The following is a 27,414-nucleotide window of genomic DNA, read 5'->3' as shown; positions in this document are numbered from 1 at the left end:
GTCCGGTAAGCGCAGTAGTAAGCGCACTCGCTTCTCACTAAGGCAAGCTGGGTTGTCCGGTTAGCGCAGTCGCTTCTCACCAAGGCGACCCGAGTTGTCCGGTAAGCACAGTGGTTAGCGCAGTCGCTTCTCACCGAGGCGACCCGGCTTGTCCTGTAAGCGAAGTGGTGAGCGCACCCGATTCTCACCAAGGCGAGCTGAGTTGTCCGGTAAGCGCCAAAGCTGTCCGTTTAGCGCAGTCTTTAGTGCATTCGCCTCTCACCAAAGCGACCCGAGCTGTCCGGTGAGCGCAGTGGTTAGCGCAGTCGCTTCTCACCAAGGCGACCCGAGTTGTCCGGTAAGCACAGTGGTTAGCGCAGTCGCTTTTCACCGAGGCGACCCGGCTTGTCCTGTAAGCGAAGTGGTGAGCGCACTCGATTCTCACCAAGGCGAGCTGAGTTGTCCGGTAAGCGCCAAAGCTGTCCGTTTAGCGCAGTCTTTGGTGCATTCGCCTCTCACCAAAGCGACCCGAGCTGTCCGGTGAGCGCAGTGGTTAGTGCACTCGCTTCTCAACCAGGCGACCCGGATGTCCGGTTAGGGCAGTAGTAACTCGCTTCTTTCTACTGTGTCCGGTAAGCGTAGTGGAAAGTAGACACGCTGCTCTCCAAAGCGACCAGGGCTGTCCGCTTATCGCAGTGGTACGTGCACTCGCTTCCCACCAAGGCGAGCTGGGTTGACCGGTAAGCGCAGTGGTCAGTGCACTCTCTTCCTACCAAGGCGATATTGGTTGTCCGGTTAGCGCAGTGGTTAGTGCACTCGCTTCTCACCAAGCTGGGTTGTCTGGTTAGCGCAGTGGTACGTGCACTCGCTTCTCACCAAGGCGACCCGGGTTGTCCAGTAAGCTCAGTGGTAAGTGCACTCGCTTCTCACCAATGCGACCCGGGCTGTCCAGTAAGCGCAGTGGTCAGTGCACTCGCTTCTCACCAATGCGACCCGGGCTGTCCAGTAAGCTCAGTGGTAAGTGAACTCGCTTCTCACCAAGGCGATATTGGTTGTCCGGTTAGCGCAGTGGTTAGTGCACTCGCTTCTCACCAAGCTGGGTTGTCTGGTTAGCGCAGTGGTACGTGCACTCGCTTCTCACCAAGGCGACCCGGGCTGTCCAGTAAGCTCAGTGGTAAGTGCACCCGCTTCTCACCAATGCGACCCGGGCTGTCCAGTAAGCGCAGTGGTCAGTGCACTCGCTTCTCACCAATGCGACCCGGGCTGTCCAGTAAGCTCAGTGGTAAGTGAACTCGCTTCTCACCAAGGCGACCCGGGATGTCCGGTAAGCGCAGTGGTACGTGCACTCGCTTCTCACCAAGGCGACCCGGGCTGTCCAGTAAGCTCAGTGGTAAGTGCACTCGCTTCTCACCAATGCGACCCGGGCTCTCCAGTAAGCGCAGTGGTAAGTGCACTCGCTTCTTACCAATGCGACCCGGGCTGTCCAGTCAGCGCAGTGGTAAGTGCACTCGCTTCTCACCAATGCGACCCGGGCTGTCCAGTAAGCGCAGTGGTAAGTGCACTCGCTTCTCACCAATGCGACCCGGGCTGTCCAGTAAGCTCAGTGGTAAGTGCACTCGCTTCGCACCCAGGCGACACGGGTTGTCCGGTAGGTGCAGTGGTAAGTGAACTCGCTTCTCACCAATGCGACCCGGGCTGTCCAGTAAGCGCAGTGGTAAGTGCACTCGCTTCTCACCTAGGCGACCCGGGCTGTCCAGTAAGCGCAGTGGTAAGTGCACTCGAATCTCACCAAGACGACCCGGGTTGTCCAGTTAGCTCAGTGGTAAGTGCACTCACTTCTCACCAAGGCGACCCTGGCTGTCCAGTAAGCTCAGTGGTAAGTGCACTCGCTTCTCACCAATGCGACCCGGGCTGTCCAGTAAGCGCAGTGGTAAGTGCATCCGCTTCTTTTCCAGGCGACGGACTGTCCGTTAAGCGCAGTGGTAAGTGCATTTGCTTCTCATCCAGGCGTCCCGGTCTGTCCGGTAAGCACAGTGGTAAGTGCATCCGCTTCTCATCCAGGCGACCCGGTCTGACCGGTAAGCGCAGTGGTAAGTGCATCCGCTTATCATTCAGGCGACAATTGTTGTCCGGTGAGTGCACTCGCTTCTCACCAAGACGACCCGACCTGTCCGGTAAGCTCAGTGGTAAGTTCACCCGCTTCTCACCAAGTAACCCCGGGCTATTCGGTAAGCGCAGTGTTTAGTGCACTCGCTGATCGACAAGACGACCCGGGCTGTCCGGTAAGCGCAATGGTAAGTGCACTAGCTTCTCACCAAGACGACCCGGATTGTCCGGTTAGCGGAGTGGTACGTGCACTCGCTTCTTCTCTGGGCGACCCGGTCTGTCCGGTAAGCGCAGTGTTCAGTGCACTCGCTTTTCACCAATGCGACCCAGGTTGTCCGGGAGCGCAGTGGTAAGTGCACTCGCTTCTCACCAAGACGACCCGGATTGTCCGGTTAGCCCAGTGCACTCGCTTCTCACCAAGGCGACCCGGGCTGTCCGGTTAGCGCAGTACGTGCACTCGCTTCTCACCTAGGTGACCCTGGCTGTCCTGTTAGCGCAGTGGTACGTGCACTCGCTTCCCACCAAGGCGAACCGGGCTGTCCGGTTAGCGCAGTGGTACGTGCACTCGCTTCCCACCAAGGCGACCCGGGCTGTCCGGTTAGCGCAGTGGTACGTGCACTCGCTTCCCACCAAGGCGACCCGGGCTGTCCGGTTAGCGCAGTGGTACGTGCACTCGCTTCTCACCAAGGCGACCCGGGCTGTCCGGTTAGCGCAGTACGTGCACTCGCTTCTCACCTAGGTGACCCTGGCTGTCCGGTTAGCGCAGTGGTACGTGCACTCGCTTCCCACCAAGGCGAACCGGGCTGTCCGGTTAGCGCAGTGGAACGTGCACTCGCTTCCCACCAAGGCGACCCGGGCTGTCCGGTTAGCGCAGTGGTACGTGCACTCGCTTCTCACCAAGGCGACCCGGGCTGTCCGGTTAGCGCAGAGGTACGTGCACTTGCTTCTCACCAAGGCGAACTTGGTTGTCCGGTAAGCGCAGTGGTTAGTGCACTCCCTTCTCACGAAGGTGAGCTGGGTTGTCCGGTAAGCGCAATTGTTCGTGCACTCCTTTTTCACCACGGCGACAAGTGTGTCAGGTGGGTACTCCGCCCCCCCCCCCCCCCCCCCCCCCACACACACACACATCACGCAATTGTTACACGGGATGAAGCTTTTATGCAGTCATTATAGGACGCAGGCAGACCTTTATAAACAACAACAACAACGCAATCGTTGTAAAATATGTGTTTGAAACTTTAAACTAATAGATTTGCACAGTCAATATTTAATTTGAACATTTACCAACAACCGCAAATTATAAAGATATCACTTGAGATCAAAGTTTCAAAATAACCAACAACGAAGTCACTTTTGAAATTATCAAAAAATACTATTTGCCACACAAGTTTTTCCAATGTCGCGTATAATATTGGACACGCCACTTGGCACATTTTCGCACCCTTGCCTGGCGCAGAGCTACTTTTATTTTCGCATTTGGGTAGATATGTGCAAAACCACGGCCTCTAAACGCCAGCTCCACCACTTTACGGTGGTGCAAAGAAAAAGAGCTGTCGACACTTCCGTGGTGGAGCTGTGCCCTATGTTTACATGAACAAAAGTGAGTATGATTTATATTTTATTTGATAATTTCATTTAACGGACATATTTCGAAAATCGGAGAATGTGGTACCGTGTAAGAACACTTCTACTGCAGGCTGGTTACTATTTCGTTTCAATATTGCGCAAAGTGTGGTGCCAGGAGCTTTTCTCCCGGATCTGACTGCATAGCAAGTACATTTCGGTGCTTACACACACCGTAAGAACATTCTCACGTAGCAACCTTTGTATTAATTCCAAAAGCGTTAACTTTTTTTATATTACTTCAAGTGCAAAACATACACGATAGCGCCATCACTACTCGACAGCTCCACCACTAGGGCAACAGCCCCACCACTTTTATAAATATGTGCATATTTCCTTTTTAAGAAGTGCTTATCAGTTTTGTTGTGTTCCGGCATAGGTACTATACATAACAGTTATGTTTGCATGCGTGAGAATGTTCTTACGGGATGTGTAAGCAACGAAATGTACTTGCTATGCAATCAGTTCTCAAAATATGCACAAGTCCGATTCGGGAGAAAAGCTCCTGGCACCACACTTTGCGCAATATTGAAACGAAATAGTAACCAGCCTGCAGTAGAAGTGTTCTTACACGGTACCACATTCTCCGATTTTCGAAATATGTCCGTTAAATAGAATTATCAAATAAAATATAAATCATACTCACGTTTGTTCATGTAAACATAGGGCACAGCTCCACCACGGAAGTGTCGACAGCTCTTTTTCTTTGCACCACCGTAGAGTGGTGGAGCTGGCGTTTAGAGGCCGTGAAAACGATATCAAATAAAAGAAAAAATACCGTTACATTTTTATAACTGTGAATGTATGGACCTTTTTACGTTCTGCGCATAAATGATGTGTTTAACACTTGTAATTTCATTTTATTAAAAAAACGGCGGTATTCGTGTTAATTTTCAATACTGGATATGCGATTGCTAACCGGAAGGCGAAAATGCGAAAATGCGCCAAGTGGCGGAATGAGCAAGCGCCGCACTATTTTTTTGCACTTTCGCCTCGTCACAAGGCGCATTTCGCCTCGCCACAAGGCGCATTTTCGCCTCGTTAAATTGTGCATTGTCGGATTTATTCCACCTCTCTCGAAAGTTGGTGCATTTCCGCATTGTTGACATTTCGCCTTTTATCCATCCCACTTGTTTCATTTTTGCGTTTTCGCTCTGCCATGCGGTTGGTTTTGCATTGTCGCCCTTTCTCCGCTAAACGGCGAAAACTCGAAATTGCAGACATCAGCCACCATACTTTTTAACAAACTGTAGTCAACACGCTGTTTACGGATGCTTTATATAATCAGGATTTTCCTTCATTCAGTCACTCAAGAGGTACCAGTATGTAATTCAGATAATTTGCAATGCATTCTCATTTCTAGCATTTAGTACCACATGCAATGGTGTGAGCAACGAACGACAACTCTTTCCAAAAACTGACTTGGTGTACAGCCCTCAAATATTATATGCACATGACCAGTCATGAACCCTGTTAATTTTGAGTTCAAATGTCTAGGTCATGGTGACCTTAACTAGAAAAACAGTTTCGAATCAATAACATACAATCAATGACATCATGTAGAGTCTTTCAACTTTGAATTCGCATTGGTCATGGTATGTAGATATCCTCTATTGATTTGGGGGTTTATAGGTCAGAAGTCAAGGTCATATCAATTTCCGATCAATAACTTGTGACTGACTTGTTCTTGTGTTCCATCTGTGTGTGTGTATATATATATCGGTCTTGACCTTCAGATGACACCATTAGGGAAATAGGACAAAGGTTAAGGTCGTGGTGGCCTTTTCAAAAGAAAGTACGTTTTCCATTCTATCGTGACATACAGAACATTTGATCGTAATACATGTCATGACCATGCTGATGTTGAGGTCAAAGAGTCACGGTTGTGGTGCCTCTTTTATGATGTATGCGAAGGATGACTTACAATTAGGGATAGCTTTGTCCGGCGTCGGCGTTCTCGTCGTTCGCGTCGTCGCCTTCACCGTTTCGTATCCTATCATTCACGTTTGAACGACTATGGGCCGATTGTTCAGAACTTTGTTAAAGTTAACAACGTTATTAACATCATCGTTGTTAACTTTCAAATCAGTATTGCTCTGTAAGTTTCACAGATACACTTATGATTTGCAGTATTCCTAACAAGAGGTGATACAACTGTTTAAGCTGTACTTGTTTTATTTGAATATATGAGCATATCAGCAAATATTTCACCTTTAAAAGTTAACAACAATGTCGTTAATCCCGTTGTTAACTTTAACAAAGTTCTGAACAATCGGGCCTATGTGTAAAGTTTCAAACTTGATGTCGAAAATGAAGATCAAGATGAACTTAACTAAAACAATAAAGGGCGCTTTCATCTCCAAATGATTGGCTGATTAGTAACTTTTGCACGAATTGGTGTTGGCCCTTCAGACTTGGTATGCACATAGGTTATGGTCACTAGATGCTGGAGTCAATATCATAATGTCAAAGGTTATTGTGACCTTAACATGAAAATTATGGGCTCTCCCGATTGGCGTCACAACCGATTGCGGAATTCTAGTTTAATATAAGCAAGTTTGTTTTTAAGTAGTTTCAGGCCATCAATCTCGAAAATTCACAGACAGACGCACTGACCTAGCTGGTACATTACGTTCATATTCATCTATTCTTCTTAAATCCGCTTTTATTTTTTTTAATCTCACCAATTTCTTTCATTTACATGTGAACCAAACCATACAGCAAAACAAAGTTCATGACAGTAAAAGTAAAGCATTGCTTCACCAAACTGTGGCAAACAGCTTTATCATGGATAAAAACGCCCCTCCCCCCAAAAAAGGAAAATATATACAAATTCAACAAATCCCCCCTACTTCTATCTTCATTGACAAGCCAAGTTTGAGTTTAAAAATGCTGATATTCTATACTTAAGGCAACTTAAGGTAAAATCACGTTTGGCATATACCGATATACATCATTTTTGATAGATGCGGAGTTGGTGTCCATGCCCAGTGTGTCCGGAAGGGGAAGGGATGGCCGTTTGGGCGACAGTGCATGAGGTCTCAGGTCGTTCAAATTCTGTTGAGTCAGGCATTGGCTGAGCCAACAGTCTTTCCATTGTTACAGAAGCAGAGACACCCAAATATGAGATATGCTATTGTTCCATATACATCTTGATACATGTATAGGCTAAATGCGGAAAATCTGTCTTCAGCTTTGATTCGTCGAACAAAGTTATACTAGAATCTAGAAAGTACCCATGCATATATTGCATCCATTGTGTCAGTATAACAAACTATAAAACAGTCATTGCAGCTTTTAAAGTCTTGAACTACTAGTATATGGTTTTATGTTTAGCACCAACAGAGGAATATTTGAAGGCTTCAAGGAAAACGTTGCGCAACTGTGGCGAATCGTTATGTGGCGAATCGTTATGTGGCGAATAGTTAGTGATTGTTCTCTACGTTATTATTATTATATGGCGTACTCGCTTCTCGCCTAGGCGACCCGGGTTCGATTCCTTGCTTTGACGCATGTGAGTTTGGTTTGTGGTCACCAAGCCGGACATGTGGGTTTAAACTAATATTAAGTTCTTTGAAGATGTCTTTCCCCTTTAAATTACATTGTGCGGAGGCGAGCTATAACAGAGCTTCAGTGCCCTCTTATTTACAAATGCCCGTTACTTTGATGTCCATGGCTTCTTTTTCTAAGTCAACTACATAATTATGATGAATATAATTAAATATTTATTATTGTTCTACCTAGTACCTACTGAATATAATTATATATCGCTTGTTCAGTGTACCCACGGCTATTCACAATCGCCTAATAACTAGACGACGTCTTGTAGGAATGTTTCAGCAATACTGTATGTATATAGTATAGACATCCTAAAGAACTAAATACAAAAATATCTGCTTAAAAACTCTTCTGTTTGTTTTTAAATCTTTAGGCATTGAACTATTTTAAATATTTTATTGAATAATATTCGAATCAACAACAACACGGTATCTGAGTGGTATCTTTATTTCGGCACTAAATGTCTATTTAAAACCAAGAGATTCATTTGGCTGTAAGCAATAAATTACAAAAATATTTTGTTTTATCTGGACTAAAATAATGGCAAAAAAACGAAATACAGTTTTTTATGACTTACACACATTTTAATGCTTCACCTTTGTATTGTTAAAATACAGTCGTCCACTTTACAAAATTTGAGATAATCAAAGTATGTATTTTTTGGCGTTTTAAACGCAATGATTGAAATATGTGAAACTATCGTGAAATGAGTTTAGAATGATACAATAATATGGTCAGGGAAATATTTAGCGTCGTTACAGACGAGTCGGATGCGTGAAAGCGAGTCCCATGCAGGAATACAGTATATAGTTAAAAATAACTATTAAATAATCATAATTGTATGAAATTGTTATTTTCGTAAACTGCAATTTACGTTTTTACTTCAAGCTATCACAAATAGTAATATGATGTATAAGGAGTTTCTCAAGGAGACTGCTTGTGGTATGAATTGGTCCGAAGTGTTTGATTCTACATCTACTTCACATTAAATATATCGTTAGAATTAATGCACGCGTGCACATCAAAACAAGATTTCACCATGCATTTCACTGACTAGTAGTTAAACGTATAAAAAATTACTTAAATTTAAAACTTCAAAAAAATAAATTTATGTATTTGGAAACAAATAGATCACACAAAAATCGATGTTCCTCTAGTAACCCTACTAAATTTATTACAGCATTGAATTTATTACCAATTTATAATTCAGGAGTCAAATTAGTTCTTTTTTTTTGAAAATCAAAACGCATTTAGATAATAAGCATTTGATATAAAGTGTTACATCACACTGGTAAAACAAAACGTCTATAATGAACAACCTTGTAAGCAACACTGCAAATCGTTTTAAAACACATAAAAACAGTTACTAGGACACTAAACATGGGTAATGATCACAATGATTTGATGGGAGTGAACTCCTGTTGTGGTGTCCATTTGGACTCTATTTAGGCATTTCGATATTTTCTGACATCGTTAAACTGCAGTAATTCATAGTTATTTTATGCTAGATAGTTGGTAGGAGTGACCCCTTTGATAAATCTGAAGATTTTTTTTTTATTTTGGGTTAAGTGTCACTAAATTTTGTACAGGGTCAAAAGCCACCAAAGCAGGAGTTGATTCCCATCAAATCACTGTGGTAATGATTGCCTTAGCTGATTGTAAAAGATACAAGCAAACGGGGCTGAATTAACGTTTTATGGTAAATTATACTAATTAATTTCAAGTAATACAATTGTCTTTGACGTTTCAGGACTAAACAGCTTTTAATAAATCCATTTTTAATTTCATCATGTTAATCCTACAAATAATGCGAACATTTTTTATTCAAGATTATTATTTGTAAATAATATGACTGAAAATGACACCATGGCTACAATTAATGATATACACAATCTGAGATCTTCGTTTGTTGAATAAATAGTGATTAATAAAATACTTAATGTAAGTTGAAAATGCAATAAATAGGTAGCAAATAAATATTAAATACATTAAATAAATATCATTTAAATACATTTCAAACATGTCAAAAATAAATAATATGGGAAAACACTAAAACACACATGAAAACACCAAAAAAAAAGTATAAATAGGGAACTATTTACAAGTATTTACAATGTCAAAAATAGTCGGCATAACACGTAAAATCCTGTTCTAAAACTGTGCGGTGAAAAATTTGTTTCAACTTGAAATCAAATACGAAGCTCAACTTGAATGTTTTTGAAATGATGACAAAATAACAAACTTGAAAACAATGACAATTAATGGAAAACGTTAACCCTTGGATTTGTTAAAAAAATCCGTGTCGCTAAATGATTTGAATTCAACCGATGGATGAAACATAAAAAACAATATAGTCAACAGATGTCAATACAGTTAACGAAATGAGAGATATCCGAGGTTGTTCTTTTCTTTGATCAAAATTTATTTTTGAAAAAAGAGAACGGGATGGTGCTCTATTGGTGTAGCATATTAGACATATTTTCAAAGCAAGTACAAGTTTAACTAAGTGAGAAGACTATTTTCTAGTCTCAATTCTGCATAAAGCCAAACTATTGGACTAAAACCTCAGACCAATCGCACATTAGTTCGCACCATTTATTCGAGATTTCTCGAATAGTCCATTTTCTTTATTGTTTTGACGTAGAACCACTCAACCATGAACGAATGACGTGCGATTGGCCTCTGTCCGACGTCATGCACCATTCTAACATCAAGACAAATGTATAACATAAACGACACGCTATATTAGTATCAATGTGATGAAAACGACTCCAATGACGAAAGTAATGAATTTGATCCCATCAATATTGTAGCACTTTTTGGAAATGTTTTGGTCGATTCATCTGTTCGACACGTGTATTTCTCTCCGAATGCATAGATAACATATGAACACAATCCCTTTAATTGCACGCGGCCTGTCTCATGAACAATTTGAATTAACAACTTAAGACAATTAACATAAATTTATAAGTAATTAGTTATTAAAAAAAAAGAAAAACTAAAAAATACCATATTGGTACATGCAAAAACATGTATAATAAATTAAGGATTTAAATCCAATACTAAATACTAAATAAATAAATACCATTCTACTATGCACCTGTATGTATACGAATACAATAATATTGATATTGATACTCTGGTACAATTTGTTCAAATTCAATTAAAATTTAGTGATTAAATAGCTCGAATAGTAATTGTCTCATTAAAATTGATACCGTCGTTTTGATTTTCTTCATTGCAGCTATTGTTTAAACCTCTGACCACGCATGCACGAGGACTCCTCGTGCTTGTAAAGGTAGCTCTTCAGCGCGAACGCCTTCCCGCACCTGCCACAAGCGAAAGGCTTCTCAGAGGAGTGGGTCTGAATGTGCGCGCGCAGGTTGGACTTGTCAGCGAACGACTTCCGGCACTGTGGGCAAGAGAAAGGCTTCTCGCCCGTGTGTGTGCGGATGTGGCCTTGCAGCAGCCAAGGACGGCTGAACCTTTTCCCGCAGTGCTTACATTCACAGCCCTGGTTGTGCGTCCGCACGTGCATGCTGAAGGCCGGCATTGAGACGTATGTCTTGTCGCAGTGCGGACACTTCCGGGCCTTCTTATCGGAAGCGGTGCGATGGGTCTGTCTATGGCGGGCAAGGTTGCTGGACGTACTGTACTGCTTGCCACATTCCGGACAAACATGGTTCTCATTGCCTGGACACTCGCTCGATGTACTCAGCTGTTGACTCAAGTTGACCGGCTGGGACAAAATCGGGTGAGGGATCGGAGTGAATATCTGACTGATCCGCGGGTATTCGACACCAAACTTGTAAATCGATTGGTCGTAAGTAAGGGCTGAATTGTCTTTGTTATTGGACGATGCATTGTTGGTCATCAAGTCGTAAAGAAAAGAAATATGCTGCTGTCTACAACTGAGCCCGAATTCCATACCCGGCGAGGAGGATCTATTTTCTGTCGTGTAGGAATATCCGCCATCACTGTCGTCTGCGGACGAGACTGATGACGTCGTTGATGACGAAGGACTGATAGCCGGGGACGGGACATGCGGGGCATCGGAACTCTCTGAAAATAAATAAAATTCACTTATTTTAATATTTCCGCTCCTACAAATCACTAACAAATTTTCTTAATTATAGTCTATAAGGCTATAAACCAAACGAGCACGTGCAATGTACGTATCGTATTTGTTTTAAGATAACAAATCTCCCTCCCAATAAGTTTTGAAGCCCACAAATTGCTGTGCTGTAATTTAAAACCCATTACGTTTCCAAAAGAAAGACGCTGCACATTTTAATAATATGGAAAACTACGATCAAAGATAATTCCAAACAGAATCGTTTCTATGGCAACAGAAGATAGGGGAGCCAATGACACGCGCTGTAATCTAGGGCACGCGAGCGGGTCTAACGGTATCCGGTGTCGGCTGATGAGAGACACATGTGCCTTATGATGAAAAACAATTATCGTCTGCTGCGGTTTTGAAACTTTTTTTGCTCTCTCCGTTCATGGCTTCAAGTTTTTGTAAACATACAAGAACGCTGAATGAACATTTTGTCTTTTGGGCGAAACGGTAAGGCCACTTGTTTTAGGGTGTTAATCAATGATGTAACTGTAACAAATCATCATCAGTCATAGACTAATATGTCCATCTTTCGATTTATTACATATAAAATAAGTGTTAACTCCTTATTATTCTCCTTCTTTTCAAGATTTCTGTTCAGTACCTGCAGTATTTTCTGCCCAAATGTTTGATGTATTGTTTAAGTTATACTATCAATACCATTTTCAAGTTATCATCAGTAATTGTTTAAAATTTTGATAACTTGATTTTAAAAATAAAACATCAGTTTGTTAGAAATATTCAATTTGTATTGTTTTCAAGTTGTTTTATTTCATTTGTTCTAGAACTGTTCAATCAATTTGTGTTTAATCTTTATGAATTGTAAAAGAGATCTGGAAGCTATTGGTCCCAGGCGAGATCGACCAAACGTGTACAAGCTGCACACGGTAGCACACGGACAACGATCAGAAGGAATACCAAGACTACGTGTTTCACCCAGCCGACCACTGATGACAAACTCACAGAGATAGTATTAATTCCAATGATTAACCACACACTGTGGTGTGTTATATCGCTAAGATAAGATTATTGTTCATATCAAGACCTTTGGACTGATTTATTGCCTCCAATTTACAAATACCGTTTGAAGTCTCGTCTGATGAGATGTTATGATCAGACTTCCAAACGTTTGCAGAACTCAAATGTAGCAGACGATAAATTCAAACGAAATTCAAGTAGACTCAAAGAAGTGAATAAATAGGGGAAAAATGGAGAAGGTGTCGTTTGACACCCGATAGATGAAATCTTAATTAATCATGATTGAGCAAGTAAGATTAAACGCTTCCTAGCTTCCTAGAAATTAAGGGTGCATTCATGAAACCCGTTCTAAGTCAGCTGCTACTGTATGAACAGCAGATTGCAGATTAAAGGCGAAGACTTCTGGAAATCAAAGGTAAATTGTTTACGAAGCTAATCCGGTGGATTTATCTTTCACACGCCTTGAGTACAAGACAAAAAGTAAACAATGGATTCTGTGACACCGAACGGTTGCTGTTGAAGGCAAACGTCTCCGCAATGGTAATCATGGAAGACGCCAGTAAACCAATAAATCAGTTCAAGCATTTTCCGACGTTACTTGACATAAGATACATATAAACTTTCTAGAACTTATTTTTACATCAACAATATCTTTATCATTATAATTACCGGTATCCTTATCAATAAACAATCCACCTGAGTTTCCTCCATTAGAATGCATTGCGAAAGGCATTTAATAACAATAAATAAAAAGGTAATTCATAAACCATTAATCAAACAGCTTTTGATAAATATCTTTATGCACATTCTAAGTAGACATGACCGGAGTGGACCACCTTGGGTGGATCATTTTGGTCACTCAAAGAATAGTTAAGTCCTGCTGAGACTGAGTAGCTTATCTCAATGGTTCATCTTTATAATGATTATCAAGAACTGTGGTCATTAGAGATAACTATTATAGCGATGCCAATCAGTAACTGATCGAAAGGACCATCACCCCTTCCAGCTTTTTCGTCTTGGCTTATTACCTTTATCTCTACATGTACTCTTGTTAATTTGTATGACTGTTAGTTCAAATACTAGACTGTTTTATTTTATATTAGCCTTCCCGTCTCAACACTTGCTCTTTAAACAGAAATGTCACTTAAAAGTTAAAGCAAATATATTTCTATTTAGATTGTGATATATAACGTTTTTTCTAAAATATTATACCGCAGAAATATTTCTTCTATAAGAACCTTTTTGTGCATCATTGACTAGTAATATCCTCGGCATTTGTCAAATACCCATTGTTTCAATAAAAATATTAGTATCGCCCTATTTTCTCGAATTCTAGTAGGCCTAACAGGTATTTAATATAGCAGCTTATTTTAATTATCCAAAAAACATACTTATATTAGATTTTGATAAAAGAAAAATGCTAATCGTGGTTATCAAAAAGATAATTTCAATCTAAATTCGAAAAACACTTCACGAAGTAAACATCAAACACATTGTAGAAAAAAAAGAAAAAAGTTAGCTTACCTTTATCTTGATATACTAGAATTAAGTAGTTTCGAGAAATTTGGGCCTGGTCATTCGCTTTGACAATCGATGAAAAAAATATTGCCTGGACCTAACCGTTTAATACCGAGATGGGTATAAAGTTGTCCTCTTCAATAGATTTTGTATATCTTTATGATGAGAATCCGTAATGGTTTAAGTCGAATACACTCTATTGTGTTCTGTCCTGTTCCTCTACAATACAGCATTCTTGTCTTAAAATTTGATAAGTAGCTTTATTGAGAAATTATCTGCCGCATTCTTTTTTGTATATATATATTTTTTTTTAATTACTTCATCTACACATTACATCCTGAATGCCGGTCATATTGTATATAAGCTACATCGGTTTCAGATTTTATATTAATACATAACTTTTATTCAAAACCGCATCATATAAATAAAACATGGACTATTTTTGAAAATATTATTTAAAAATTGAAAAAAAAAAAGTTTGGAATCAACGATTCTACTAAGTTAGCTCCATTGAAGATATAGATAAGAATAAATGTTCGTGTACAAGCTTTTAGCATTATTTGTTCCCCATTATTATATTGAAATTTTATAGACCATGCCTGACATTGATTCCTGTACTTGCTTTAATCTTTGGCTGTTGAAGTATTTGAAACAATATTTTGTTGCCATTTTGAATCAAAATTGATCATACAAAAACTAAAAATCATTCATAAAACATCTCTTAATGCGGGATTAATGCAAATGTTAGCCCATACCTTCCATATTCTAATGTCGCATGGTTCCTTCTTGCAATTACCCCACAATAAATGCTTCTTTTTTCGATCACTTTCAAAGGACAAAGAACTAGTCTGAACACATTTATTACAAATAACACAAGACAGAAAAAGCATGTCTTAGATAATAAACCCATAGCATATCAATTACAAGCAAGATAATGGCCTACAAATGCCCTAGCGTAAATGAAACCATAATTAATTGCGCAAATATAATTTTAGATTAATCAGCGGTATCCATCTTCATGATTTTTATAGGCATATCAACACAATGTTGCTCATTTTGTGGAATTTCATTGTTAGCTGATGAAAATAGTTGCAATTCTTGCTTATTCCAAATAGATTTATTGCCAACAAATTAAACACGTTTGAACAGGAATAAGTCCGGAGGATATTTTGGGAGTTATTTTTCAGAATGTTTGTTCTTAACTGAAATATTTTATATATCATTGGCTTTCATGTCAGTTACTTGTATACAGACAGGTATCTTATAATTCATTATTGTACAACGCCATTGGATATGTATTTATATGTAGAAATAGGCGTTAAAGCAAATAAACAAGTTTCAAGTTTCAAGTGATACAATTGTGGAGCTACTGTCAGAATTTACCAAAATACATTGAAATATAGATGGTATTGACATCTTCTGGCATTAACATCGTGCTATCTACTATAATATAATTGTAAACGTTTAACAGGACATACAAGTGAATACCTAGTAACTCGTTAGGTATTTAAACATGTATTGTTACTTTATTATATCCGCTATCTATGCAACCTTAGCAGAGTTGGCAAACTACCGACTCACCTTCGTCGTCGGTAACATCCGTGTATTTACTGTAGTCGGTGTCGACAAACACATCGTCGGATCGGTAAAAGGACGAAATAACACCGTCGTTTGCAAGCCCATGTCTCTGTTGTAGAAGTTTCTGTTCCCGAAAAGTTTCCTTGATCTGTTTCCATATCTTGTACCGTTTGTTCGTCAACAAGAATGCTTTTGGCATTTTAAGCTCGGTTTTGTTATGTTTATTGAAAAAAATCCACAAGAAATGTTACTTCTTTGCAATGCCACAGATAAATGAAGATTTCTACCATTCGTCTGGTTGTTGTAACCCAAACAATGAATCCATTCCAACTGAGCCCCAACAGTTGTTTCCAACAGGTTTTGTTTCGGCTTTCCCTGATTTCTCCGAGTCTGCTTGCTCCTGCAGGGTTACCTATTATCACATGTTGCTCCCTATCAAAGTTAGCTCACCAATGACACTAGAGCATCGGTTTCCATGGCAACGGTCTTACTGCTCCAGTCTGGAGCAGGAACAATATCGCTAACAAGTGTCCAAAGTGAAGCACCCAGTCTAGCGGGGCACGCGCTGCGCTCTGACTGGTTGTTTGTTTTGCTGGAACACGTGCTCGGCTCGCGAGGGGGAGGGTGTTAGAGATAGCAGGCCTTCTCGAATTTCACCCCTGCACATTGAGAAACAGGGGCTTGCTACCCGGGAACAAAGCTGAATATTTTTTCTTTGACTTTAACTGCAGAAATATGTAGCTATCTACTTAATTATGGCTATTCATGTCATGACATATTCATGGATTGTAAGTGCAATGAAACAGTTTTGACAATCTGTTTGTGTGTGTGTTCTTTAAATCAAACCGCACGAATCAGTTCACAACTTTTAAAATGATGCATTTTTCTGTACCAGGTTTTTCAGAAAAATAAAATAATGTATTAACTATTAAACGTGTTTGGAAAGTTGGCCACAGTGACGCATTCCCTTGCCGTGTCCTACAAGTGCAAATGGTTAACCATTTTGCATTGATTTTAGGGCTGTGTGTAATTGGATAAAATGCCACTTTTAAACGCCATTTGTTCACCAGGGCTTATGAATTCGGTTAAAGTGCCTGGAAAACGTGTTAATAATTACATCACCGTTATTGTGCATGTTACTTCCATAAACCAGTCATAAATTCTAACATGCGTGTAATTACTGGCTCTTCTTTACAAATCCTGGGAAAATAGTAGAAAAAACCACGTTTTTGGCACGAGACCAGATTACGTCACATACCACGTGACTAAAAGCAAAAAGTAGTTTTCTATGAATATTCTTGGCAGAATCAGAAAGATGGCTTTTACTCGAACATTATGAATGAAAGTGAGGATTTGTTATGAAATGCGGTTATGGCTGTCAGACGCCAAAATTCTAAGCGTTTTCCCACAAATTTTACACAGGAAGTCATCATTTACGATTTTTATTCTTACAAGCTTCTGGCGGAAGAGTCAATGATTTTTTGTTCCGGAAATTAGCAGACGATACCACTTGTCATTATAGCGATTAAGTATTATTGCCATATGTTGAGTTTATGCGCTTTATGTACTACAGTTTACATGAAGTAGAGTGGTTTATAATTTTCAACTTCACTCTCGATGGTTTGAATGCAAACCATCTGTTTCATAATGGGCGTCACTGCTTTTCCAGCGAGTTGTCTATACATCATCTACAACTAAACTTTACCCTACTAACTGGGTCACTAGCTGTTAGTTGTTACAATAGTATTATTGCTGTTGATAAATAATATATATATATAAACAACAACACCACCAGCAACAACAACAACAACAATATACGCTATTGCGGACAGCCATCATGCATATTCCTTGAATAGTACTACGGCTGTTGATCTTTTGTCTTTTTTTCTCCAACCGTCCTTTTCCATATGTCTGTTCAGAACAAACATCTACGTTGGCGTACGTTTACAACATTCAAATACTATTGGTTCGAGAAAATCATTTTTATATGAAACAATTAAAAACCCATATGCTTGTGTAACCCTGTATGGTTGGAGATCTAAGAAACGTTATGTTTGAATAAGATCAAAAGCTCTCGACAATTGTGACCACATGCGGTACCTTGCTTCCCTGAAACACAATAGGCATTACTGTCTCCTCCAATTTATGAAGATGACATTATTTGCAAACATAATACTCATCCACCATCGTACCTATGTGATCGAGGTGCTGATAGCGGGATGGTTCTCAGTTAGTGCCATTGCAATTTTCTATGAAACGCTTAAATGTATTGTTTCTGTAATTTTCAAGATGTTAATGTCTGAAGTGTCTATTGTTTGCAATTTGAAAGAATTGCAAAACCACCCTTTGTTTAGAACTTCTGCTTTCGCGTGTGGTTCAGATACTCTTCTTAGTACGAAAATGTCACGTGATTTCGAAACTGGCAATTCAATAACTGTGCTTCTTTTTATACACCTATTAGGGTACTAGTAGTTGTCACATTCAACAATAGAACAAATTTACCTTTTACTAATTTTAAAATCCAAATTAATGTGATACTCTTATTCAAAATTAATACATGCCCATGTAACAAACATAACTGTTGAGTGATAAACCTTTAACTACTTACTTAAAAATGCATTTATGAGAAATAATTATTACTGATAACACGATTGTAACCGTTTGTTTAATAGCTGAACACGCAACAATATTAAATGATTGGTGAGTGCTAAAAGATTTACTGTGATCTACTATCGTCTCATAATGTTGAAATACCTTGTTATCTGCACCTTTGTTTCAAAATTAACTCGGTATCCTTCATAATTAGCATCGTTTTCAACATTTATTATTCCTTTTTGGTATTTAAAAACATTTGTATGGATTGTGGAAAAAAAAACTTAATTAAGAGTAAGAGAGCATCTTTAAATGTGGTCGCTGTGGCCATTTCTGAAAATTTATCGTTGAAACTTTCAACAAGGCAATCATTCAGATCATCAACGTGCTAATCAGCCTGGGCTCTATCTTTTGACGCCTGCCAGCCTCACAGTTAACTGATTAACTATAATTTGAAATTAATTTTCCTCGCTTGGCCTCTAGTCAAGGTCATGTAGGAGTCAGCCTGTTTTAACAGAGGTTTTGGAAAATGCATGTGACCATGGAACAGGTTGTGCTACACAATTCGATAAGGTAAACATTATTTTGGGACAGTGGTCATTTTATTCCAAGATTGGATATATGTGCTTGTGTTTGTAAGATTGAACATTGCCAGAAGTAATGAAAAAAAACGGTGTATATGTTTGCCACGAAAATTAAAGGAATAATTCCAGCGTTCAAAACTTATTATGTTTCTGACTAATCACGGAAGGTCAGAAGCCATGGCTTGACAGCTTTAGCACAATAAATATTGCACATAATATACCCAAGGTCCGACAAATATGACGACACTAATTAGCATCACACTTTTAAATTACTCAGCCCAGTTGCTTCTTCTCGGTGCCACTTCAACACCTTATCGCCAAATAACTGTAAAACTGACCGGCATGGTAATTTAATATCCAGACACGAACAGGTGCTCTGCATTAAAACAACCGTTAGGAAGGTGCCAGTAGTCAGGCGGAAAATTTTGACATGCTCATAAACCTAACGAAATATTCACATTTCATACCAGATGAGCAATGTCATGAATTTCAGGCTAATGTTCCAATGTTTGTGTGAATAATTAAAAACGGCAATGAAAGTCTGGCAAACAATAGGAGAGCGGTATAATATGCCTAGCCTAATGAAAAAGGGCCGAATGATAATTGTTTTGAGCATGTTTTTTAAAAAAAAAAAAAGGTCTACGATACACAAATAATTATCATGTATCTTGACATATAGCCTGAAATATGGACATACATTTTCCCCACGCATTTGGTAGGGTTTAGCCAGGTTTTATAAAAATGACAGGGCGCAAGGAAATTGATATAGGATTCAACAGTCACATTTAGAGTGAGTGTGTATTTGTATTTTATAATCATAAGGATAGGAGGGAGCTTCCAAAAAAGGACAGATTCGCGGCAGCACCTTGCCATAACTCTCTAGCTAATACCCAACTTGGTATTAGCACGACGATACATATTTTTTATTCTAAATTAACTTCAAATGAATTAAGCTTGATATATAATTAGTTTCAACCTTGGCAGGCAAAGTATATTTTATCATCGCATATGTCTTTGTGTTGTTCAGTTGTCCGACTGGTGTTCGGTCATCGTGCCGTTAAACAGGGCAGGATAGAGCAGGAGTTCCGGCTCCTTTGCTAGTCATTGTGGCTATTTCTATTACAGTGTACACATTGCATAAGTTGAAATAATTTCACTTTCCGAACTACACATCTGAAACTGTTCAACACCAATAAGTATCATCTGACAACAATCTTGGATCAATCTGCGAACACAAACCTCCACGTCTGCGGCACATTTCCTCGTTACCTTTGTTGTTTTCTCTTGTAATGACCGCATTGTTTACCCAGGCGAGTATCTGCGCGACTGTTGCTGCTATCGGACAGACGGACAGGTGGCGGCCGAGCAGGGCAGCTAATTGCCTCTGATGGGTATGTTCTATCAGCAATAATGATAACCTTGTCGATAGATTGGGCCGCCACAGTGGCTTTCTTGTCCGAAACATGAGTTATTGCTATTATTATGGTTGATATTGCCAGTATGTTTGTTGGAACACTGCGAATCCTTCATAGGAGTAAACAATATATATAATATTAACATACATATTATTTGTTTTCTTATATGAGCAGTTGTCTTTTAAATGTAGTTAATGGAGTTTACATGTGCATTGTAATTAATTTGTAATGACATGCCAACAATGGAAAATGATCAGTATTGGGCAGACGGACTCAGAATGGCACCAATTTAAAGTTTAAACTATTTCTATATTTGTCAACACTGGTCAACAGTACATGACTTTATCGATACCATAGGAATTAGGAAGGAAGATTTTTTTTTATAAAACATTGGTAATGTTAATGAAAAACACAGCCGTTGCCTAAACATAAGTAAGAACGCGAGAGTAAGTAATTTGTAATTTTGATTCAAACATATTTTTAGGGTTACAAATGTAATTAAATTTCTTATCTCATCGCCAGCAATAAACCTTAACTGCATTTCACCTCCTTATCTAAATGGTTATGTAATTATGAAAAAAACGTATCTGAAGTACTTAAAGCTTAATTAATGTGCTAAAACACGTCTTAGTTATCTTATAAAATATAATGAATTAATTTACGTTAGATGCAGTAGAGCCTTAACTATCGTAGATTTAACAATAACAAGCTATGGAGTAGAAGTCCTTTTTGATTGTGACAAGTTTGATATTTTGGAGCAATTTAAAGACTGTTAGAAAAGCATCAATACCTATATAATTTTCTACGTTTGATTAATACGAATTAGAAGAAAATTATTTTCTCTTGTTTATAATGAAATAACCGTCAGGTGGCGTTTTATAAGCACGGGTGATTCGTGCGCATATGAATGTAAAGGTATTCAGTTCTGGAAAACCGTGCACATCGTTTCATTTGATTGTTAAATTTTACAAGAAAAGTTTATGGTAAAAGTTTGCTTTTATTTTGTAATTCCATCATATGAATCAATTTGTTGTTACAAAATAGCGACGTTATATACACTTGTACAACATGGTATGCGGCATGTATACATGCAGCATGAACATGATATGTTTTCTATACATCTTTGTTAAAGAGCTTTAATATGGGTGATGAGGCCCGACATCTAGTGGTACGAGACAAATCGAGTAAATCTGGATGACAAACGGGCAGAGGTTTCTGAGTTTTCCCCAAAAAGAAGTTTTATCTCATTTTTCCTCGGCCAGTCGACCACGTCTGTAAGCTCCATTTTCTGTCAAGCATGTTGTTGCGTAGACAAACTTTGGTCATATTGCAAGTTCATGTTAATCGGTTTCCCAAGTGCTGCTCTGAAAGTTCCAAAATAATAACATTAACATAGTATTGATTTTGATTTTTTCTATAGGAGGTTAAAGAGTGATATTTAGGGAGATGTATTTTCATTGATAATATGCTGGTGGGTACTCTCCAATATAGCCTGAACAGTGAGAGCTGATGAAATGAGAAGGGCTCAGTCGATCAACGTAAACGAAATAAAGACAATTTTGTACAGTTTTGACGCCATATCATTCGTAAAAAAGTCATGTCTGGGTGCAGTTTTGTTTGTTTTTATCCGAGCTGGGTTTGAGTCACTGCACGTATCATATCAAGCCCCAGGGTCCTTAGAGCCCCGTGGAGAAATGTGTTTTACCCATCAAGCCCAGAGAATTGGCCAGATTAAATTGATATCAGATAGGATGAGTGAAAAGATTAGAGAAGTATTAAAGATTTAATGATATAAAAAAGCGAAATGTGTGAGAGTTTCTTACCTACACACTCCGAGGGATTCGGGAGTTCCTCTAACAACCTGGAAACCATCATTTTCAACTGAAGTACTTATATTTCCTGTTAAGATGAAAATAACGGCGCTTTGTTGTGAACCGAATTGCTAGATATGTTTATATTTTAGACTCGAAAGATACCTAACCTGCAAATTCAAACTAGCGCCAAGGGTATACAATTCTCTTAAAATAAATTTGCAAATGTATGGGTTTAAATCACAAGCTAGGTTTAATTAATAATATTGCACGTTAGTTGAAATTAGTTGACACACATGACCCAGATTATACCGATGGCACTTATGCACAATTGTACGTTCAAGCTTGAGTTTTGTATTCCATAGATTATTTATCTATTTAAACCCTTAGTCGTAACTAGGCTTTCATAACGTTTTTTATCTATTAAAAATCATGAACATCATTGTAGTAGTTTACGAATATTATAGAGTTTATATATTTACAGTAAAGATATATATTTCATGATCGCTATATTTAGAGAATTCTTTTAAATTCTATAGATATATTTGTTAGAACTGTGATATGAATATATTAATAAAGTTTATACATCTGTTCCGCCATATATGTATATACATGTATAAGTCATTGTATTACGTTAATATGAGAACGTGTCATGTTGGCATATTTCAAATTTGAATTGTGTGATATATTTCTTTGAATAAACTTTCTTCTTCTTCGTTCAACGTATGTACTGTTTCTAAAATGAATTCTTTTATTGACTCCTGTAACTTTACCAAAGACAGACGCAATATTTTCGCCCGTTCCTTTGCCCTCTTGTTACAATGAACATACAAACAAACAACTGAAGATCTGTCCTCATTGTTTTTGTTTTATCTCAATGGTCTTACTTATCAGAACTAATATTCTATTATCTGATGGTACTTCCATAATGGATCAAACAAAACAACAGGACAATAATTAGGGATAATTGGCACAGCAGGTGCTCCACGCGGCTCATCAGTAGCCTCCAGTTGACTGGTGCTATCGGACTTGTTGATTTCAATAGCGATATAACTAATGATACAAGTATCATGAGTACATTAGTAATAAAGACTACAATAAACATTGTTCTGACTTCACTATTCACTACATCTCATTTGTTCTCGTAGCTTTTGATTGTATTAGTAATAAAGACTACAATAAACATTGTTCTGATTTATTATTCACTACATCTTATTTGTCCTTATAGCTTTTAATAGTTTTGACAAGATTTTCATACTAGGAATTGGAAATAAATTAGATCACTTGCGTTTATTGTTCAAATACGCTTTAAACTGAAGCAAAAGAAAGTGGCTTTCAATGTTTATTTCCCGAGGTAATGCAGTGTTAGACATCGTCCTGGGTTAGTTTATCTGTATCCTGAAGTGTTGACCAGGTGTGTGGAGATGTCTGTCGGCGATTGGGCCGCTATCATATGTATCAAGCCATTGCCTGCACGTCGAAATGGTGCCCACTGCGCTAACTGCGGTTGTGGTTTATGGGCGAGCCTCCGGCAGTGGTGTAGCCAAGTGCAGCGTCATGGTGTTGTAGTTAACAAATAAAATGCAAGTAGGATACATGATATCTTTAACTGTTATGTGATAACTGTTAATGAGTGAGGTGCACCTGTGGTGTCGCCAAGTGCGCAAGGGTGTAAAAGAGAATAATTTAACATGCTTAACACCTCAATTAGTTTCCAATGATTTGAAACGCGGTAACCCCAAAGTTTGTATACAATAAGATGTACATTATGATTCTGGTAGTTTGTGATCATTTTGTGGCAATAAATCATTGGACAAGTGTATGGTTGAGCGCTCGTTTACTGGTTTAACCCCTAAATAATGGGACAAGTGTGTGGTTGAGCGCTCGTTTACTGGTTTAATCCATAAATAATGGGACAAGTGTGTGGTCGAGCGCTGGTTTACTGGTTTAACCCCTAAATAATGGGAAAAGTGTGTGGTCGAGCGCTCGTTTACTGGTTGAACCCCTAAATAATGGGACAAGTGAGTGGTTTAGCGCTCGTTTACTGGTTTAACCCCGTAATAATGGGACATGTGTGTAACTGAGAGCTCGCTAACTAGTTTAAACCCTTCAATAATGGGACGAGTGTGCGAATGAGCATTCGCAATCTGGTTTAACCCCAAAATAATGGGACAAATGTGTGGTTGGGCGCTCGCAATCTGGTTTAAACCCTTCAGTGAGGGACAAGTGTGTGGTTCAGAGCTTGTATACTGCTGTAACCTGTTACCCTAAATCGTCGGACAAGTGTGTAACTGAGAGCTCGCTAACTGGTTTAGGCCTAAATACCGGGACAAGTTTGTGGTAAAGCGCTCGCAATCTGGTTTAAACCCTGTATAATGAGAAAAGAGTTTGGTTATTGAGTGCTCGCAATGTGGTTGAACTCCAAATAATGGGACAAGTGTAGTTTAGCGCTCGCAATTTGATGTAACCCCTGAAAAAATGGAAAAAAGTGTGTGGTTGATCGTTTGCTAACTGGTTTTTACTCCTAATGAACTCATCTGTTTTCGCCGACCTTTCCATGGAGGTAACGTAACATCATAATTGTAATGAAAAACGGTTTCCAGCTAAACAAGTTTAGTTTTTAACTGTCTTTTGTTGTATTGTGTATTGACTGTTAATCAACTTAACACAAATTAAACATAAAAAACTCACAAAGCACCTTTTTCTAAGCTCCTGCAATTTCATTTATTTCCAAAGACGTACAGTAGTATGGGGTCTGCTCTGGGGCTTATCCGACGACCTCAGTGATCTCGATGCCATGACAATGGGGGGGGGGGGGGCAAAACCACCATTTAAATGATACCTTAAAGTACTTGGCACTTAACGTACGATATTTTTTGTTATTTCATTGGAATGAAACTGCCTTTACGTTTTCATAAATCAACGATCGTCTCAAAATGAACAATGACTGGTTTACTGTGACCTGTTCCTCAACAGGTTATTGGCTGTCTTGGTGAAATAAGATCAAAATTTCTTGCAAAGAAAAATAAATAAATGTAATGAAGAAACAAAGCAGAGCTACACCATTGCAACAAAAACAAGTTTGTAGATAAAACCTGCTTCTATCTGATCATTAGAGAAAGGCGTTCAGATTTTTCTAGATCTCCGAAGTGAGTTTGACGGTGTTATCTACCCGTTATTGTCCAAACAGTTTGATTATGCGGGTAATTGAACAGATGTTCAATTTATACTTGAAAAATGATAGATCTTGTTGCCTTCTATCGCAGTTAGGTCTTCCGCTTGTGACTAGATATCGAAACTGATAGAACAAAACTTATCTTAATTTAGTACCAGACCTTTCAATGTTTCATTTTCGGAGATACCTGATGACATATTTATTCTTGACTGAGTATTCTAATTGAGTCATATTGCAAAATATAATATGTTTTTCGATGTAATCTAGAGGATCCATTTCCCCCAAGGTGGTTAAAATAGGAAATCTAGACGTATATCAGACCCCAGTTGTGTAACACGTGTTCAAGACAAAGTTTGATGGAAAATTATTATTTATTCGTTTTGCAGCTGGAGAATATGGTTTATTTTAAGTACAGATTACAAATGAAGTATTACAGGCTTGGGGACCGATGTTCAAGTACAGGCTTGGGGACCGATGTTCAAGTACAAGCTTGGGGACCGATGTTCAAGTAAAGGCTTGAGGACCGATGTTAAAGTACAAGCTTGGGGACCGATGTTCAAGTACAGGCTTAAGGACCAATGTTAAAGTACAGGCTTGGGGACCGATGTTCAAGTAAAGGCTTGGGGACCGATGTTCAAGTACAAGCTTGGGGACCGATGTTCAAGTAAAGGCTTGAGGACCGATGTTAAAGTACAAGCATGGGGACCGATGTTCAAGTAAAGGCTTGAGGACCGATGTTAAAGTACAGGCTTGGGGACCGATGTTCAAGTACAAGCTTGGGGACCGATGTTTAAGCACAGGCTTGGGGACCGATGTTCAAGTACAGGCTTGAGGACCGATGTTAAAGTAAAGGCTTGGGGACCGATGTCCAAGTACAGGCTTGAGGACCGATGTCAAAGTACAGGCTTGAGGACCGATGTTAAAGTACAGGCTTGGGGACCGATGTCCAAGTACAGGCTTGAGGACCGATGTTAAAGTAAAGGCTTGAGGAACGATGTTAAAGTAAAGGCTTGAGGAACGATGTCCAAGTACAGGCTTGGGGACCGATGTCCAAGTACAGGCTTGGGGACCGATGTTCAAGTAAAGGCTTGAGGACCGATGTTAAAGTACAGGCTTGGGGACCGATGTCCAAGTACAGGCTTGAGGACCGATGTCAAAGTACAGGCTTGAGGACCGATGTTAAAGTAAAGGCTTGAGGAACGATGTCCAAGTACAGGCTTGAGGACCGATGTCAAAGTACAGGCTTGAGGACCGATGTTAAAGTACAGGCTTGGGGACCGATGTTCAAGTACAGGCTTGAGGACCGATGTTAAAGTACGGGCTTTGGGACCGATGTTCAATTACAGGCTTGGGGACCGATGTTCAAGTACAAGCTTGGGGACCGATGTTCAAGTAAAGGCTTGAGGAACGATGTTAAAGTACAAGCTTGGGGACCGATGTTCAAGTACAGGCTTGAGGACCGATGTTAAAGTACAGGCTTGGGGACCGATGTTCAAGTACAGGCTTGGGGACCGATGTTCAAGTACAAGCTTGGGGACCGATGTTCAAGTAAAGGCTTGAGGACCGATGTTAAAGTACAAGCATGGGGACCGATGTTCAAGTAAAGGCTTGAGGACCGATGTTAAAGTACAGGCTTGGGGACCGATGTTCAAGTACAAGTTTGGGGACCGATGTTTAAGTACAGGCTTGGGGACCGATGTTCAAGTACAGGCTTGAGGACCGATGTTAAAGTAAAGGCTTGAGGAACGATGTCCAAGTACAGGCTTGAGGACCGATGTCAAAGTACAGGCTCGAGGACCGATGTTAAAGTACAGGCTTGGGGACCGATGTTCAAGTACAGGCTTGGGGACCGATGTTAAAGTACAGGCTTGAGGACCGATGTTAAAGTAAAGGCTTGAGGACCGATGTTAAGGTACAGGCTTGAGGACCGTTGTTAAAGTACAGGCTTGAGGACCGATGTTCAAGTACAGGCTTGGGGACCGATGTTAAAGTAAGGGCTTTGGGACCGATGTTCAATTACAGGCTTGGGGACCGATGTTAAAGTACAGGCTTGAGGACCGATGTTAAAGTACAGTCTTGGGGACCGATGTTCACGTAAAGGCTTGAGGACCGATGTTAAAGTACAGTCTTGGGGACCGATGTTCACGTAAAGGCTTGAGGACCGATGTTAAAGTACAGGCTTGGGGACCGATGTTCAAGTACAGGCTTGGGGACCGATGTTCAAGTACAAGCTTGGGGACCGATGTTCAAGTACAGGCTTGGGGACCGATGTTAAAGTACGGGCTTTGGGACCGATGTTCAATTACAGGCTTGAGGACCGATGTTAAAGTACAGTCTTGGGGACCGATGTTCACGTAAAGGCTTGAGGACCGATGTT

The 27,414-nt window shown here is 39.7% G+C and overlaps 1 protein-coding gene across 1 annotated transcript; it reads right to left on the bottom strand.

Moving 5' to 3' along the window:
• Positions 1-7,697: 7,697 nt before the first annotated feature.
• LOC128242410 (protein snail-like) lies at positions 7,698-16,003 on the bottom strand. Its single transcript, XM_052959551.1, has 2 exons — positions 15,464-16,003; positions 7,698-11,328 (listed from the first exon to the last, which is right to left on the bottom strand). The coding sequence occupies exons 1-2, from the start codon at positions 15,657-15,659 to the stop codon at positions 10,511-10,513; spliced, it is 1,014 nt and encodes a 337-aa protein (XP_052815511.1). The 5' UTR covers positions 15,660-16,003; the 3' UTR covers positions 7,698-10,510.
• Between the last annotated feature and the right edge of the window lie 11,411 nt (positions 16,004-27,414).

This window comes from Mya arenaria, chromosome 8 (genome assembly GCF_026914265.1).
Source record: "Mya arenaria isolate MELC-2E11 chromosome 8, ASM2691426v1".
In the NCBI taxonomy this organism is placed as follows: domain Eukaryota; kingdom Metazoa; phylum Mollusca; class Bivalvia; order Myida; family Myidae; genus Mya; species Mya arenaria.
This window is presented reverse-complemented; position numbering and strand designations above follow the sequence as displayed.